At 42.8% G+C, this 12,288-nt stretch overlaps 1 protein-coding gene and 1 long non-coding RNA gene across 6 annotated transcripts in view; one reads left to right on the top strand and one right to left on the bottom strand.

Moving 5' to 3' along the window:
• The window catches only part of LOC141931394 (uncharacterized), a 32,408-nt gene extending 27,420 nt beyond the window's left edge, over nucleotides 1-4,988 (bottom strand). For all 4 annotated transcript variants that reach the window (XR_012625562.1, XR_012625563.1, XR_012625564.1 and 1 more), the window contains exons 1-2: nucleotides 4,856-4,988; nucleotides 1,678-1,876 (exon numbers count right to left, since the gene is read on the bottom strand). This is a non-coding gene — a long non-coding RNA (uncharacterized LOC141931394). The remainder of the gene's footprint in view (nucleotides 1-1,677; nucleotides 1,877-4,855) is intronic.
• Nucleotides 4,714-12,287, top strand: MRGBP (MRG domain binding protein). Of its 2 annotated transcripts, XR_012625561.1 has the most exons (6): nucleotides 4,714-4,936; nucleotides 5,502-5,623; nucleotides 6,172-6,253; nucleotides 7,944-8,018; nucleotides 9,088-9,394; nucleotides 12,006-12,287. XR_012625561.1 is itself a non-coding variant. In XM_074843438.1 (5 exons), the coding sequence occupies exons 1-5, from the start codon at nucleotides 4,714-4,716 to the stop codon at nucleotides 9,276-9,278; spliced, it is 693 nt and encodes a 230-aa protein (XP_074699539.1). In that variant the 3' UTR covers nucleotides 9,279-10,399. The 2 variants fall into 2 exon arrangements, 1 of the variants encoding a protein (XP_074699539.1); XM_074843438.1 differs by lacking the exon at nucleotides 12,006-12,287 and having other exon boundaries at nucleotides 9,088-10,399.
• The last annotated feature ends 1 nt before the right edge of the window (nucleotide 12,288 follows it).

Below are 12,288 nucleotides of genomic sequence, written 5' to 3'. Positions count from 1 at the left end.
GTCCATCCTAGGAAGCAATCTTGGACATCACCCAAATGTTGTAGCCTAAAGGATGATGATGATGATGATAAAGGATACTTGGGAATACCCTCAGGTATTCAAAGTTGAAATGCAAAGAAAGGGCCCTGGCAGAATCTCCCAAACCCCTGATTTGCATAGTTCTGTCAAGGTTTGTGTGTGCTTAAAGGACTACACGTACTCTATGAAAATCTGCTGCCACCCTCCGCCACAGCGAAAGGCTGAGTGTGGTTGTCATTTTAATGTCAGCTAGAAAGGTTTAGTGCTTGTCTGCTTTCCTTCTGGAGATCCTTGCTGTTTATGCTGGCTCTTTTTTATTTTAAAGAGTAGTATTTTTGTTTTTGAAAAATGAAGTTATAAAAATGTCCCCAGAGAAGAAAATTATGATCTGAACAATCCGAATCACAACACTGAAACTGCCAAGAAAGGAAATCCCTTCTAGATTTATACTGACCAGCTGGGCTAGTGTGAGTTTAGTTTGGCAGGCACTTTAGGCACTCTCAGTAAAAATCACCTGCAGTAAAACATGCTATGGTCTTTGGAAAAACACGCTGTGGTCTTCTGAGGCTGGCTTGGGATATCCAGGGATTCATGAACTGATTCTTGTGCTCGCCTTGAATAAACGAGTTCTAAATTCTAAATTCACTGGGTTTTCTTGGTGCTTCTTTGTAAGCCTGGGACATGATGGATTTATTAAACCGAAAAATCAGTAAGATGGCTTTTCCTTCCCCAATCCCCACTCTGCACTGGGATATTTTGAACCGTAACAGTAGCAGTAATGAACGCTTCTGTGTGTGCTTAGAGATGATTATTTGCACACTTTTCAATCTATTTTTCTAGGGCTTGCCATCTGATGCCCATCTAGTATGTAGCCTCTCTCTGCTGGGAGAATGAGCACAACCAATCACAAGGGAAAAGTTCAGTTCAAGAACATATGTCTCAGCAAACAGAACGTATTCTGTCTGACAGCTGCCTCCCTCTTTTTTGCTGCTTCCTCCCCTCCCCCCCCCCCCATCTTGAATTAAATCCCATATTTTTACCCCTGTAAGAAGCCATGCAGGCCAGATCTCAGAGTGAACTCCCCATTCAATGTTCTTGTTTAAAATAAAACACATCCTTTTGCTAAGAACTTAGGTAATTGGGAGAAAGCTGGGAAGTATCTCTTTGCCAACTACTGGAAGAGGCAATGCTGCTCTGAAGGTCTGTGTGATATGACTCTAAAAACAAACCAGTTTATCTTTTTGGTTCTTCCTCCTTGACAGGTGTAATGGGGAGAAAAGCATGTCTATATCAAACTACCTTCACTGATTTATTAAAAGAGATGCAAGATGATCAAGCTCCAACTTTTGGACAATTCCTGATGCCGCTCTGTTAAAGCAAAACTTCTCACAGATTTCACACTGAAAGAACAGGTTTTGAAAGTACGGCTAAAGCTTACAAATCAGATCAGAACTCCTCTTTTCAGGAGGTTCTCATCAGCTAGAAAGGATATTATATTTGGAAATAGTGAAATATGCCAAGGCACTGAGATTACTTATCTTGTAGGGGGATTTATGGACTTGAGTGTAAATTGGTGCAGGACCAGCCCCCAAATGTATGTACTTTTGCATGTAAAACCTATATATGCAATGAAAATGGCGTAATACAGTAGCTAATTACCCAGTTTGTCAACAGTTAAACCCAGCTATGGCTCGTGACACACACTCAGCATCAGACGGCAGTGACTGCTGAGCACATCCACCAGCTTTAGCAGGGATCCCCGCCCATGATCTCCAGCAAACTGCTGCGCTTCTCCTTCTCAGTTTCTGTAGAACAAAGCTGGTAATGCTCTCCACGGATCTCAGGAGGTTTCATTCACCTGTGTAAGAAAAATTCTGTTAGATTCTATACTCAAGATGTACTAAAACCTCCCAGCAAAGGTTAAGTAACTGGTTTTAATGCAAAAGTATGCAGATGATATTCTTTTACAACCGTTCATGTGGCATACCAAAAGTTAGCCAGGATTCAGAATCAAGTTTTTACTTTGTTAAGGGCACTAACACATGGTGTTCTAAAATAATGACAGAAATAGTTGTAGACATATTGCTTATCCCAGAAATCCAACGCTTCTAGAGAGAATGCCAAATGCTAGGCGTATTTCTCAGTTGTTGCAATGCCTTATGAAATATCAGATCATCTCTCCAGGGGGACACGACCTGATCCAGCAAAGGGCTGAGCACCCTTAGTTGATCTAATAGGCAGTTTTTAAGGCTGAAAGCAGCCTAAAGAGTGGGAAGAAAAAGAGAGGAACGAAATCGTGCATGTCTTATATGGTTGATATCTGCTTAAAACCAAAAGTAAGTTGTAAACTTGAACAAGAGGAAAGTGAATTTTTTAGAATCTGAAAAATCTGTTCGGTGAGGGGGGAAAAAAACCTTTAAAATTTAAAGAGAGAAAAATTTAACTCTGGTCCGAATCCAGGTAGAGGCTGTATGTGGCATTATTATAGGCTCCCATATGTTTTCTAGAGGCATTGAAAGAGACAAGGAAATTTATACCAAGGGAAATGTAATTATTTGTGATTGAAACAAAATAGCAGTCAGTTTATGCATATACTCTTCCTGTTGAATTAACATTGTTCTACTGAATTAAATTATTTTCATATGCTATTGTACTTTCAGAGGTAGCCATATGTTTTTCCACATTCTGTTTCACATGCTACTTTTTTTAGTCATCAGAACTTGATGACATAAAAATTGCTATCTGAGTTGACATGGTTATTCCCTCTTGATGATAGTCTTTAAGTAGAAGCATAATGTGACAGATGAGAGTGCTGAAGCTCAGTGTTTCACACAGGCTTAAAAATAATAATAAAAAATTATTCCTGCAAAACTTTGAAAACTATTCTACAGGGGAACAATTTTTATACTCTGTAATTTATTTGCTTTTCTCTCTTCCTTCATTTTTCTACACCTAGAAACATGTGTATGAAAACAGGAATTTAGTTGTTTGGGAACTCATTTACTCCTGCTGTGCAGTCATCACAGGAAATCATAACCCTCTCTTTTGGTAGCAGCTTAAGACTACGCAGCACTATAGATCAAATAAACACGGAAGATTAAACAGGTCTGAAATCAATACCGGATTTAGGACTGGATTTAACCGGAAAAACATGCAGACTTGTATTCGAGATCGGCAAAATCTTGTTGATAGGTAATTTTGGCTCAAAATGAGGAAAGCAGTGTGAAGCCTGAGCTGTGTAAAGGCAGATTCAGCACAACCAGGACATAAGTACAGAGGTGGCGGTAGGCAGAAGAAATATTTCTAGAAATTCCTGTAGTCTTGATGCAAAAAAAGTCATTCCAGAAAGATGTCTGTCAGTCAGAATGGAGCTCTCACAGAAACACTTATTCCTGGAAAATTTCAACAGCATCTAATCCAGACTGGAGTGGGAGACTCCTTTCCATTTCGAGAGGCTAGCTTGAACCCTGCTGGAAATGAGGATTTGTATCCCAGCATCCGTATCCAGGATCCGCACCACCAAACTGCCCAAAGCTTCACACGTGAGGTTTTGGGTTTAACTCATTTCAAGTGTTTGCTTAATGTTAAATTAATCGGGTTTGGGTATAAGCATTACATCAAGCACCAAAGAATGATACAAGTCAATTCTTTGGGTATCAAAAGTACAGAATGTTTTCCATTTCACAAAATCGCATCTTTCCCCTCCTGCTTTTAATTATGAGGATAATTTGCATGAAAATAATCTCTTTGCTTGTGGGTTTTTGCTCCCACTTCTTTATTATTCACTCAGAACAGTCATTCTTTGCATATGATGTCACTGTTATTTGCTATTGAAATAATTTTAATGTCATAAAAAGGATTAAAATTTCAAGCGAGGAGTGAGCAATAGGAAAACCTGATCACCTAAGCAACAGAAGTCCTGTTTCATGCCTGTGTGTCTAATTATACCTAAGAAGGCAAAACAACCCTGTCACCGAGGGAATGATACATTCTCTTTCTTCCCAAAATGTTTTTTTATGCCTCAAATGACGGGCAAAGCTGGTGGGTTCTGCATTTTTTAAACATGCCAGGCGTAGTTATTTGTTAAGCATCAATGTCAGGTTGCTCTCAGACGATCCTCTCGTGACAAGGCCGAGCGGTTCGGGGGTTTGGCAGCGCTCGGGCCCTTTTCCCAAGCGTCATCCTCCACCTTGGCAGCTCCTTGTGCCCAACGAGGACGGACGGGAGGGCAAGTGCGGGGCGGCCGAGGCTTCCCTGACGGCAGAGCCAAGCCTCAGGCCTGGCTCTGACCCCCCGGTGCCGCCTTCCCAACCCTCTGGTGATCTCAAGCGCAGAACAGGCCTGCGGAGGCCATTCAGGGCTGCGGTGCACTTGCCTCCATGCCTGGCCCAAGAAACCCTAAAGCTTGACAACGCTCGGCAAGAACCGTCTCGGAGGCTCCCTGCGGCCTCGTCCCGTTCCTGAGGGGCCGGGCTCCGTGCCCAGCTCACGCCTCGGGCGCTACGAGCGCGGTGCGGCCCCAACGTGAGGTAAACCCCCCTCGAACCCCCGCTCTGCTCCGGGGGAGAGGCCCCCCCGCGGGCCTGGCCCCCCGCCCCGCCTCGCCTCGCCCCGCCCGAGGAGCGGCCCGCGGCCCGCCACCCCCTCCCTCCTCCCGGCCGGCAGGAGCCGCTGCGGGCGGCGGGCGGCGCGGCGATGGGCGAGGCGGAGGGCGGCTCGGCGGGCGCTGTGGAGAAGCCGCCGCTGCCCGCGGCCGGGCCGGGAGCCGCCGCGGCGGTCGCCGCCGCCGTTGCAGCCGCCGCGGCGGCAGCGGCCGCCGCCCCGGAGCCCGGCGTACCGGCGGAGGAGGCGGTGGTGGTGTGGAGCCCCGAAGTGGAGGTGTGCCTCTTCCACGCCATGCTGGGCCACAAGCCCGTAGGTGAGAGCAGGCCGCGGCCTCGAGGAGCGGCGCTGGCCGCGGAGGAGAACCGGGTTCTGGGCCCGGAGCGGCAGGGGCCGGGCGGGGGGCCCCGGGGTGGGGGCTGGCGGCCCGGCCGCGCTGCGGTGCTGCCCCTAGCGGCCTCCCGGGCTCGCCCCCGCCGCCGGCCGAGGGCGCCGGGGCTTCTCCCGAGCGTGGCGGGGCCTGTGGGCAAGGAGGCGCCGTGTCCCCCCCGGTCGCCGCAGCCGGCCCTCCCGGGGGCACGGAGCCAGCCCTCCTCGCTCCCCCGTGCCATCGCCTTGCCTGACTCGCGGCCTTAGACTTCCCTTCGGTTGTGTTTCCCGGGGCCTCCGAAAGCTCTGGCTGCGGCCCCGTGTCAGCGTTACCCCGTGGGGCAGCCTCAGCCCTTCTCCAGATTAGCACCTGTAACAAAGGGCTGCCCGGCCTGCCATGTGCTGCTCCTCTAATGTATGATTTCTTTGTAACCATAGGATTATTTTTTTTTTAATTGTGTGGCACAAATAAAACTGTTAGTAGTGTTAATTGCACTGAGTTCTTCCCCCAGGTGTGAATCGCCATTTCCACATGATTTGTATCCGAGATAAATTCAGTCAGAATATTGGACGGCAGATTTCTTCCAAAGTGATTTGGGACCATTTGAGCACCATGTACGATATGCAAGCTCTTGTGAGTACAGAGGCAGTCACGTTCTTATTTCTTACAGTCCGGGAGTTTTGATAGGCCAAAATCACGGGGCCTGTCATGCCTTGCATGTTACTAAGAATTTCGTGTCGTTCCAGTCAGTTGATGGGCTTTTCCCTGTCTAAAAGTACATTAGAATGGAGACAATAAAATAAAACCTGCAGTGGTTTGTTTTTTTTTTTTCCATACTGTGTTCTGACTTTGTTTATTAAAGTTGTCAAAACGCTAATCCAGCAAACATTCACATAATTACTTAAGTGTCAACAAGGAGGTTTTAGTGTGTTTATATAAGAATTTGACATGGTTGGGTTCCAGAAATTATCTCAAATGATCATGTGTCATGATCTCAAATATCTTGACCTTAGTAATCAGTTTGACATCAGGAGCCTCCTGATTCTCGAATGTCTGAAGTGTCTTGTTAAGAATTATTTAGCTACTAATTGCATGTGAAATGGAACTTGAGATTGCGCTTCTAAATCCAAATTAAAGTTTTTACCAAAGTCATTCATAGAGATCTTTCTTTTCTTTCTAAGCACGAATCTGAGATTCTTCCGTTCCCTAACATAGAGAAGAATTTTGTTCTTCCTGACGAAATGATTCAAGAAGTGAGAGAAGGTAAGATGTGATAGCAGTCTCTTACTCTTGGTTACTCTAATCTCATCTCAGTGGGTAGTTTAACAAAACTACACCCCCCCCCCAAAAAAAAAAAACCCACCCAAAAATGTAACATGCCAGTCCAAGGCCATTCTTTCAGACTGGTGTGTTAGGTGTATCAGGAAAAGAGCGTGTTAAACAGAGACAAGTTTATCTCATGAATTTTTAATCAGCTGAGTGAAGGAAACTGTCGGGGAAAGGATCACACTGCTTGTGCTGTTGGTATTCTCACTGTCAGCCTGTGTGATTGACCGCTGGAGGAGACAGGCTAGCGCGAGAGAAAGACGTTTGGTCGGACTCCCCACAGTATTTCTCATGTTTTTAAATATAATGTAGACAGGATGCAAATAGCATTTATATATTACTATTTATAACATTGAAATTCATCTTCTCCTTCTGAGTATACCGCGTGCTTCACTGCTACTAGTTTGCATAGTGGAAGGCAAAATACGGTTGTTTGCAAGGTGACTAGTAGTTTATTGTGGGTTTTTTGCACTTTGTTGAGACGGCTGTAATACTACATCAAACCGTAATTTTTGCTAAAATAGATGATCTGCGTGCTTTAATGTGGTTCATTTTGTAGCAATATAATTTTTTGAAGAGTTTTTTGCTTTTATTCTAGTTACATAAAGAGTAGAGCAGCTATGGAGCTGATGAAAATAACATTTTCTGCATGTAGTTTGCATATAATAATATTTCTGTGATAAAATTTTCTGTCCCAGTGATGATATAAAGCAGTTAAATAGCAATTCAGCTCATGTTTAAAAATGTACACCAGGAATATACTTCCTGAATAGCTGAAGAAACTTGCTTTTTGGCCATGGACTTGTACCTTGTATAACCATCTTCTTTTTAGACTATTACTATTTTTAATGTGGTTCATATGTCTTATTTTTAAAAGGATTACTGGTTTTTAATGTCTGATGATAGATTTTTCATGAGTTTTCCTGTAGTTGTGTTAAAATTGATTGAAAATAAAATCAACATGAAATATTTAGAGGCATTTGTACAGATTCACGGTGGTTTCACTGCACTGTGAAATCATCTCTGTGTTTTTACCTTCTTGGGATTCAATTACCTAGTTCTTCCAAATCTCTCACTCAGGATAACCCTATCTGTATTGTCTAAACTAATAGAAATATGCAGCAGTTTGACAGAAATCTTAGGTTGAGCAGCGAGAGCTGGATTTTCAAAGTTCAGTTATATGTGTGTTACTTATTACTGTTATCCAAGGTAGGAGCTAGGAAGTTCAAGCATCTGCCAAAGGAGTTCTTGGAGTATTTTAAACAACAGCTGCTCAGTTACTAGATACACAAAACTTCACACTGAAAACTCAGTATAAAATCATAGTGTAGCTAAGACATTGCAATATGTTTTGGCTATTTAGCATTTCACTTTCTTCCTGCTAATAATTTCAGTGGAACTTTTTGGCATGTGACATCATCTTGTTCAGTGCATTTATCCTACGTTATGCTCACAGGATGCCTGCGCTGTTAGCTGTGTTTCTCTATCACAGTGCTAAAGAACCTTTACTGCTGAATGCTGCACTGAGTATCTGTCAACATGCACTTATGCTGAGGCTGCTAATTCAGAAAAAATACATACGGTTCTTTAAAACCATCTAACCATGGCCTAACAATCTTTTCTGTAGGAAAAGTAATGATAGAAGAAGAAGTGAAAGAGGAAATAAAAGAAGACATGGAAACGCATGCAGGTCCAGAAGAAGGTAAATTTGTAACTCTCTACTGTGTAATACGAGATTAAAAACCAACTGTAACTTTGAGAAATAATGTTAAAATGTAAATCCCAAATATGGTGTACGTTGTGATTTGTGTTTAGACTTAGCACATGCTCATGCCAAGAACTAGAATAATATACAGAGTAAGCAGTTGCCAATATCTGATACTTCAAAAGATTGCTCCTTTTTTCCTAATTCATATGTACAGAGTTGTATAGCTGTGGAGTTTTTTGGTTTTAATATGCACTTGACAAAACCCTGGGGGTCTGAAGTAATCTAAGAATCTCTGAAAGAAAATTGAGTCCGGTTTTAGTGAACCTAAATACTCTGTGTTAGGATCTTTGTAGTCCTTTATAGGGAAAAATAGGGTCTATAAATAAAAAAAGATTGTAAGATTGTATGCTTAAATGGGAAGGCGGGCAGAGTGTTTTTTTTATTTTCTTTTCTTTGCATTATCCTGCTTCTTTTAAATATAAGGCTTATTTTCCTAACACTTTGCTGTAGAACAAAGTCAAATGTGAACAGTAGAGATTCTGCTATTTATCTTAACAGACCGAGCCGACTGTTAACTATATAATTTCTTAATATTTATATCACAGAATAAGTGGTGTTTTAAGATTGAGTGTAATAAAAGATCTAAAAATGTATTTTTAAAATATATTAAATTCCATATTTTGGGTGTTCAGTTTTAAAATCTATCAGTAATACCAAATGTAATGACCGTTGCTGATTATAAGTTTCATAGATTGGTCCTATGTTCTGTAAGTGTTCCTATTAAGTATTTTAATTTTAAGTGCTGTTTAATTCCACTTAATGAATTTCACTTTTAGCCTGTCAAAATACATGCCTGTCTTTAAAGCAAATAATAAAAGCAAGATGTGCCTTTCTTACAGAAGATTTTTCCTTTAAAAGTGAAAGTAATACTTAAATGGTGGTTAAATATGCTGAGAATTGATTGGTTTGAAAGGTTTTATGTAATATAAAGAAATTTGATACACTACTTGTTTGCCTATGTGTATGACTCTGATCTGGAATCATTACTTTGATCCTATTTCAGTTTTTGCACCCTCTGGAAGTTTAGGAAAAACAACTGAAAAGCCAAGCAGCAAAGAGAAAGAGAAAACTTCATCAGATTCTGGGTCCAAAGAAGGATCTGATAAGAGGAAGCGGAACAGAGTCACTGAAAAGGTCTTAAACGCAAACAGTAATCCTTCCAGTCCAAGTGCTGCAAAACGCCGCAGAACATAAAGCAAGCTGTGAAAGAGAAGTAATAAACTATGGAACGTGAGGAGGGAACGTTAAAAACAAGTAGCAGGATAGTCGCTACATAAACTTTTTGGGAAAGGAAAAGATATCTGAGCCAGGTATTTGAAGAATCTGCACATTGGCTTCATACGTGCAAGACTTTGTCCGTCTTTCCTGGTGTGTTTTCTAGTCAGCACCGAGTGGCCGGGCGCTGGCTGCCCTCCTCGGGGCGCTGGGGGAGGAAGCTGGCAGCGTTCAGAGCTCGTGTGTACCCAGCAGTTGGGTGGTTGCATTTCAAACGAGTAACGCACACTGTGTCAGCATAGTTCCTGAAACAAGTGCTCGGTGAAACGCGGAGCCCCAGTTCATGAAAAACATAGGTTATTTCTGTAAATTTTGGATCGTTTTTTCTGCTTTTGCTTTGTTGCTGTCTTTGAATTTTACAGACCCTCTGTGGGTAATGTTGTTTGGCCATTTTACTTACTGCAGACAGAGCGTTTGTATCAAATGTCTGAATTCGTCAGTTCAGTAAAACTAAAATTCTTTTAAATACAGATACTACTGAGTTGCAGTATTCTTTTGCTCTATTTGCCAGAGGAACCTTTACTTCTTTCACCCTTAGTGACGTAACATTTTTCAATCTTTCTAAGTTTCTACACCATAAGTGAAGTGAAATTGATAATGCCCCTAGCCAGAATAATTACTAAGCGTCCTAAATAAAATATCCAGTGATGTCGCATGGTTTTGTAAGGGATCAGCTAAGCTGTGCATGAACCTGGAGATGTGGAGATGTTGCTTCATCCATTTGTAATATAGTAGTATATAACAGTGGGTTTTGTACTTCATTATTTATTTTTTTAAAGCATTTTTAGTAGATGTTAATGGAATCGCTATTCCAAAATGTTAATTTTGTTCTACAACTTCAGGATCTTACTGACATTGTAATGCTTATCTTTTATATGCTAGAATATTAAGATTTGATGAAGTTACTATTTTTGTGTTGTGAAAAGACGGACTGCAACCAACAAACACGTGTTAAATGGTGAATGAAGTGGGCTGAAATGTTCCTGAATTTGTTTCACCATATTAACTGTCAGTTAATAAAAAGAAGAATTACTTCTTAATTTGTCAGTATTGCCTTCAAGGTGAGGAACTAGGAATCTACTAGTTTTTTGCCTTTATTCTAGTTACATAGCCAAGTTCTTGTCTGCCTTATTTGCTTCACTTGTTTTATACCAAGAATAAATTTGACTTGCCTTTATTTTACTAAATGGTAATTGTTGCGTAACTTGATTAGAATTTGGCCCGACTTATTTTTAAAGTTATTTAGGTATCTTGTGCCTTTAGTGAAATTGGTCCAAAGTGCTTACCTGTTTTGTTGGGTTTTTTACTAACTTTGTCTGGATCTTAGGAACTACTGCCCTGTTATTTCTATACGATACTTGATAAGAAATCCTGGCCTGCTGAACTCGACAGACAGGTTGCTGTAAGCTTCCAAACTAGAGGATTTTTTCTGTTCTAAGTAGCATAATGCAATTGTGAAGGACTGAATTGAGAAGATGAAGTTTTTGTTGCACTCTTTTGGAAGCTCACCTCCTGACCCTCTCGTACGCACCGGTGAGCTCTGGGTCAGAACTCTGCCGGCGTGGCCACTGTATCTGCTTTTACAGTGTGATGCAAGCTCACTGTTTTAGGGTCTGAAATAAAGGGACATAAATTCCAAACCAGAAGGTATGAAGTGCCATGGATTTCGTGCTGTGCTCCAACTGATAAGCCTTGCAAAAGGCCCAGTGAGACACCTGCCAGCCGGAGAGCTCTGGAGCACTAGGCTGCGGGAGAGAGGATACAGGTGGCCCAGAAGTTCTCTGGGTGGGTAGAAATCAAACTTTTATAACCTTATGTGAGGAAGCTCCTGGTTTTCATTTTGATGTTTAAGAAAAATGCTCAATTAATTTGGTATGATCAAGTTTCTGAAAGTTCTAATCACATGTCACAGATTGTTGATCCATTGAAGTGAGTGCTGGAAGGTGAATGCCTGTGTTAAGTTTTGCTGTTTCCTTAAAAGTGCTGGTTACTTTGCTGTGACCTATATAGATCTTGGCCATAAAGTGCATATTTTGTAACTTTGAAGTCTCATGGCCTTGTGGGTAAATCCTTTCATGCAAGGGATTCTAGTCTTTTTTTTGCTATACCAATGAAATGTTTTTTGTAGCTTAAAGTAGAAATGTGTTAATGTTAACATGTACTGGTGCAACCTCTCCACACCATCCTTGAAGCAGGGAAGTCCACTTGGGATTTCATGGTCAGCAACACCGATTTTTTAGGAATTTGTTGGTTGCCAAGTTAGATATTTGGAACATATAAATGCTTTTAAACGAGCTGAGTGCTGCAGCTATTTTTGCCTCCCTTCCCTTTCACCGAGTCCTACTTGGGAAGACTGTTCTTTTATTCATTTTCCTGTAAGAGGAGTATCACCTCATCCTATGGAAGGATTGTGTTTTTAACGTGTGAAGACGTGAAATACACAAGTCTTGCTGAATTCTTCACTCTGAGGGAAAGAGAAAAGCTCCCGTTACTCCAGTATCTGGTTTCCAACGTCAGTCAATTTGTGTGGCTGGGGGGGGGGGGGGGGGTGGTGGTACACAGCCTGTTGAGGACCCCTTACTGCTGCCCAGCGCCGGGGTGGATGGAAAAGAGCAGAATTACGTTTCCTCTTCTTTTTCTCCTCAGGCGGGCCGGCTGAGGGAAGGATCCCGGGAGGAACAGCAGAGCCAGCGGCGGGAACCGCCTCAGCGCCCGGCTGCGTGAGTGAGGGGGCTGAGCGGGCGGGCGCAGGGACCGCGCGGCGAGCCGGCCGGCGGCCAATGGGATGCGGCGCCGCAGGAAGGGGGCGGGGCGTGCCCCCGCTTCCTCCCCCTTCGTCTCCCCGTTCCCCCCCCCACGTGCTCGGGCTTTGTGCTGGGCGGGCGGGCGGCCCCGCCGCCCCTTTCGCTTTCCTTTTCCCCTCCCCGCA

Source organism: Strix aluco, chromosome 17 (genome assembly GCF_031877795.1).
Source record: "Strix aluco isolate bStrAlu1 chromosome 17, bStrAlu1.hap1, whole genome shotgun sequence".
Taxonomy (NCBI): Eukaryota; Metazoa; Chordata; class Aves; order Strigiformes; family Strigidae; genus Strix; species Strix aluco.
Note: the sequence above shows the minus strand (reverse complement) of the source record. Positions and strands in the feature narration are given on the sequence as shown.

Coding starts and splice junctions, on each gene's coding strand:
- MRGBP (XM_074843438.1), top strand. CDS start 4,714: ATGGGCGAGGCGGAGGGCGGCTCGGCGGGCGCTGTGGAGAAGCCGCCG. Junction 6,254..7,943: donor GATTCAAGAAGTGAGAGAAG/GTAAGATGTGAT, acceptor TCTTTTCTGTAG/GAAAAGTAATGATAGAAGAA. Junction 8,019..9,087: donor GCATGCAGGTCCAGAAGAAG/GTAAATTTGTAA, acceptor ATCCTATTTCAG/TTTTTGCACCCTCTGGAAGT.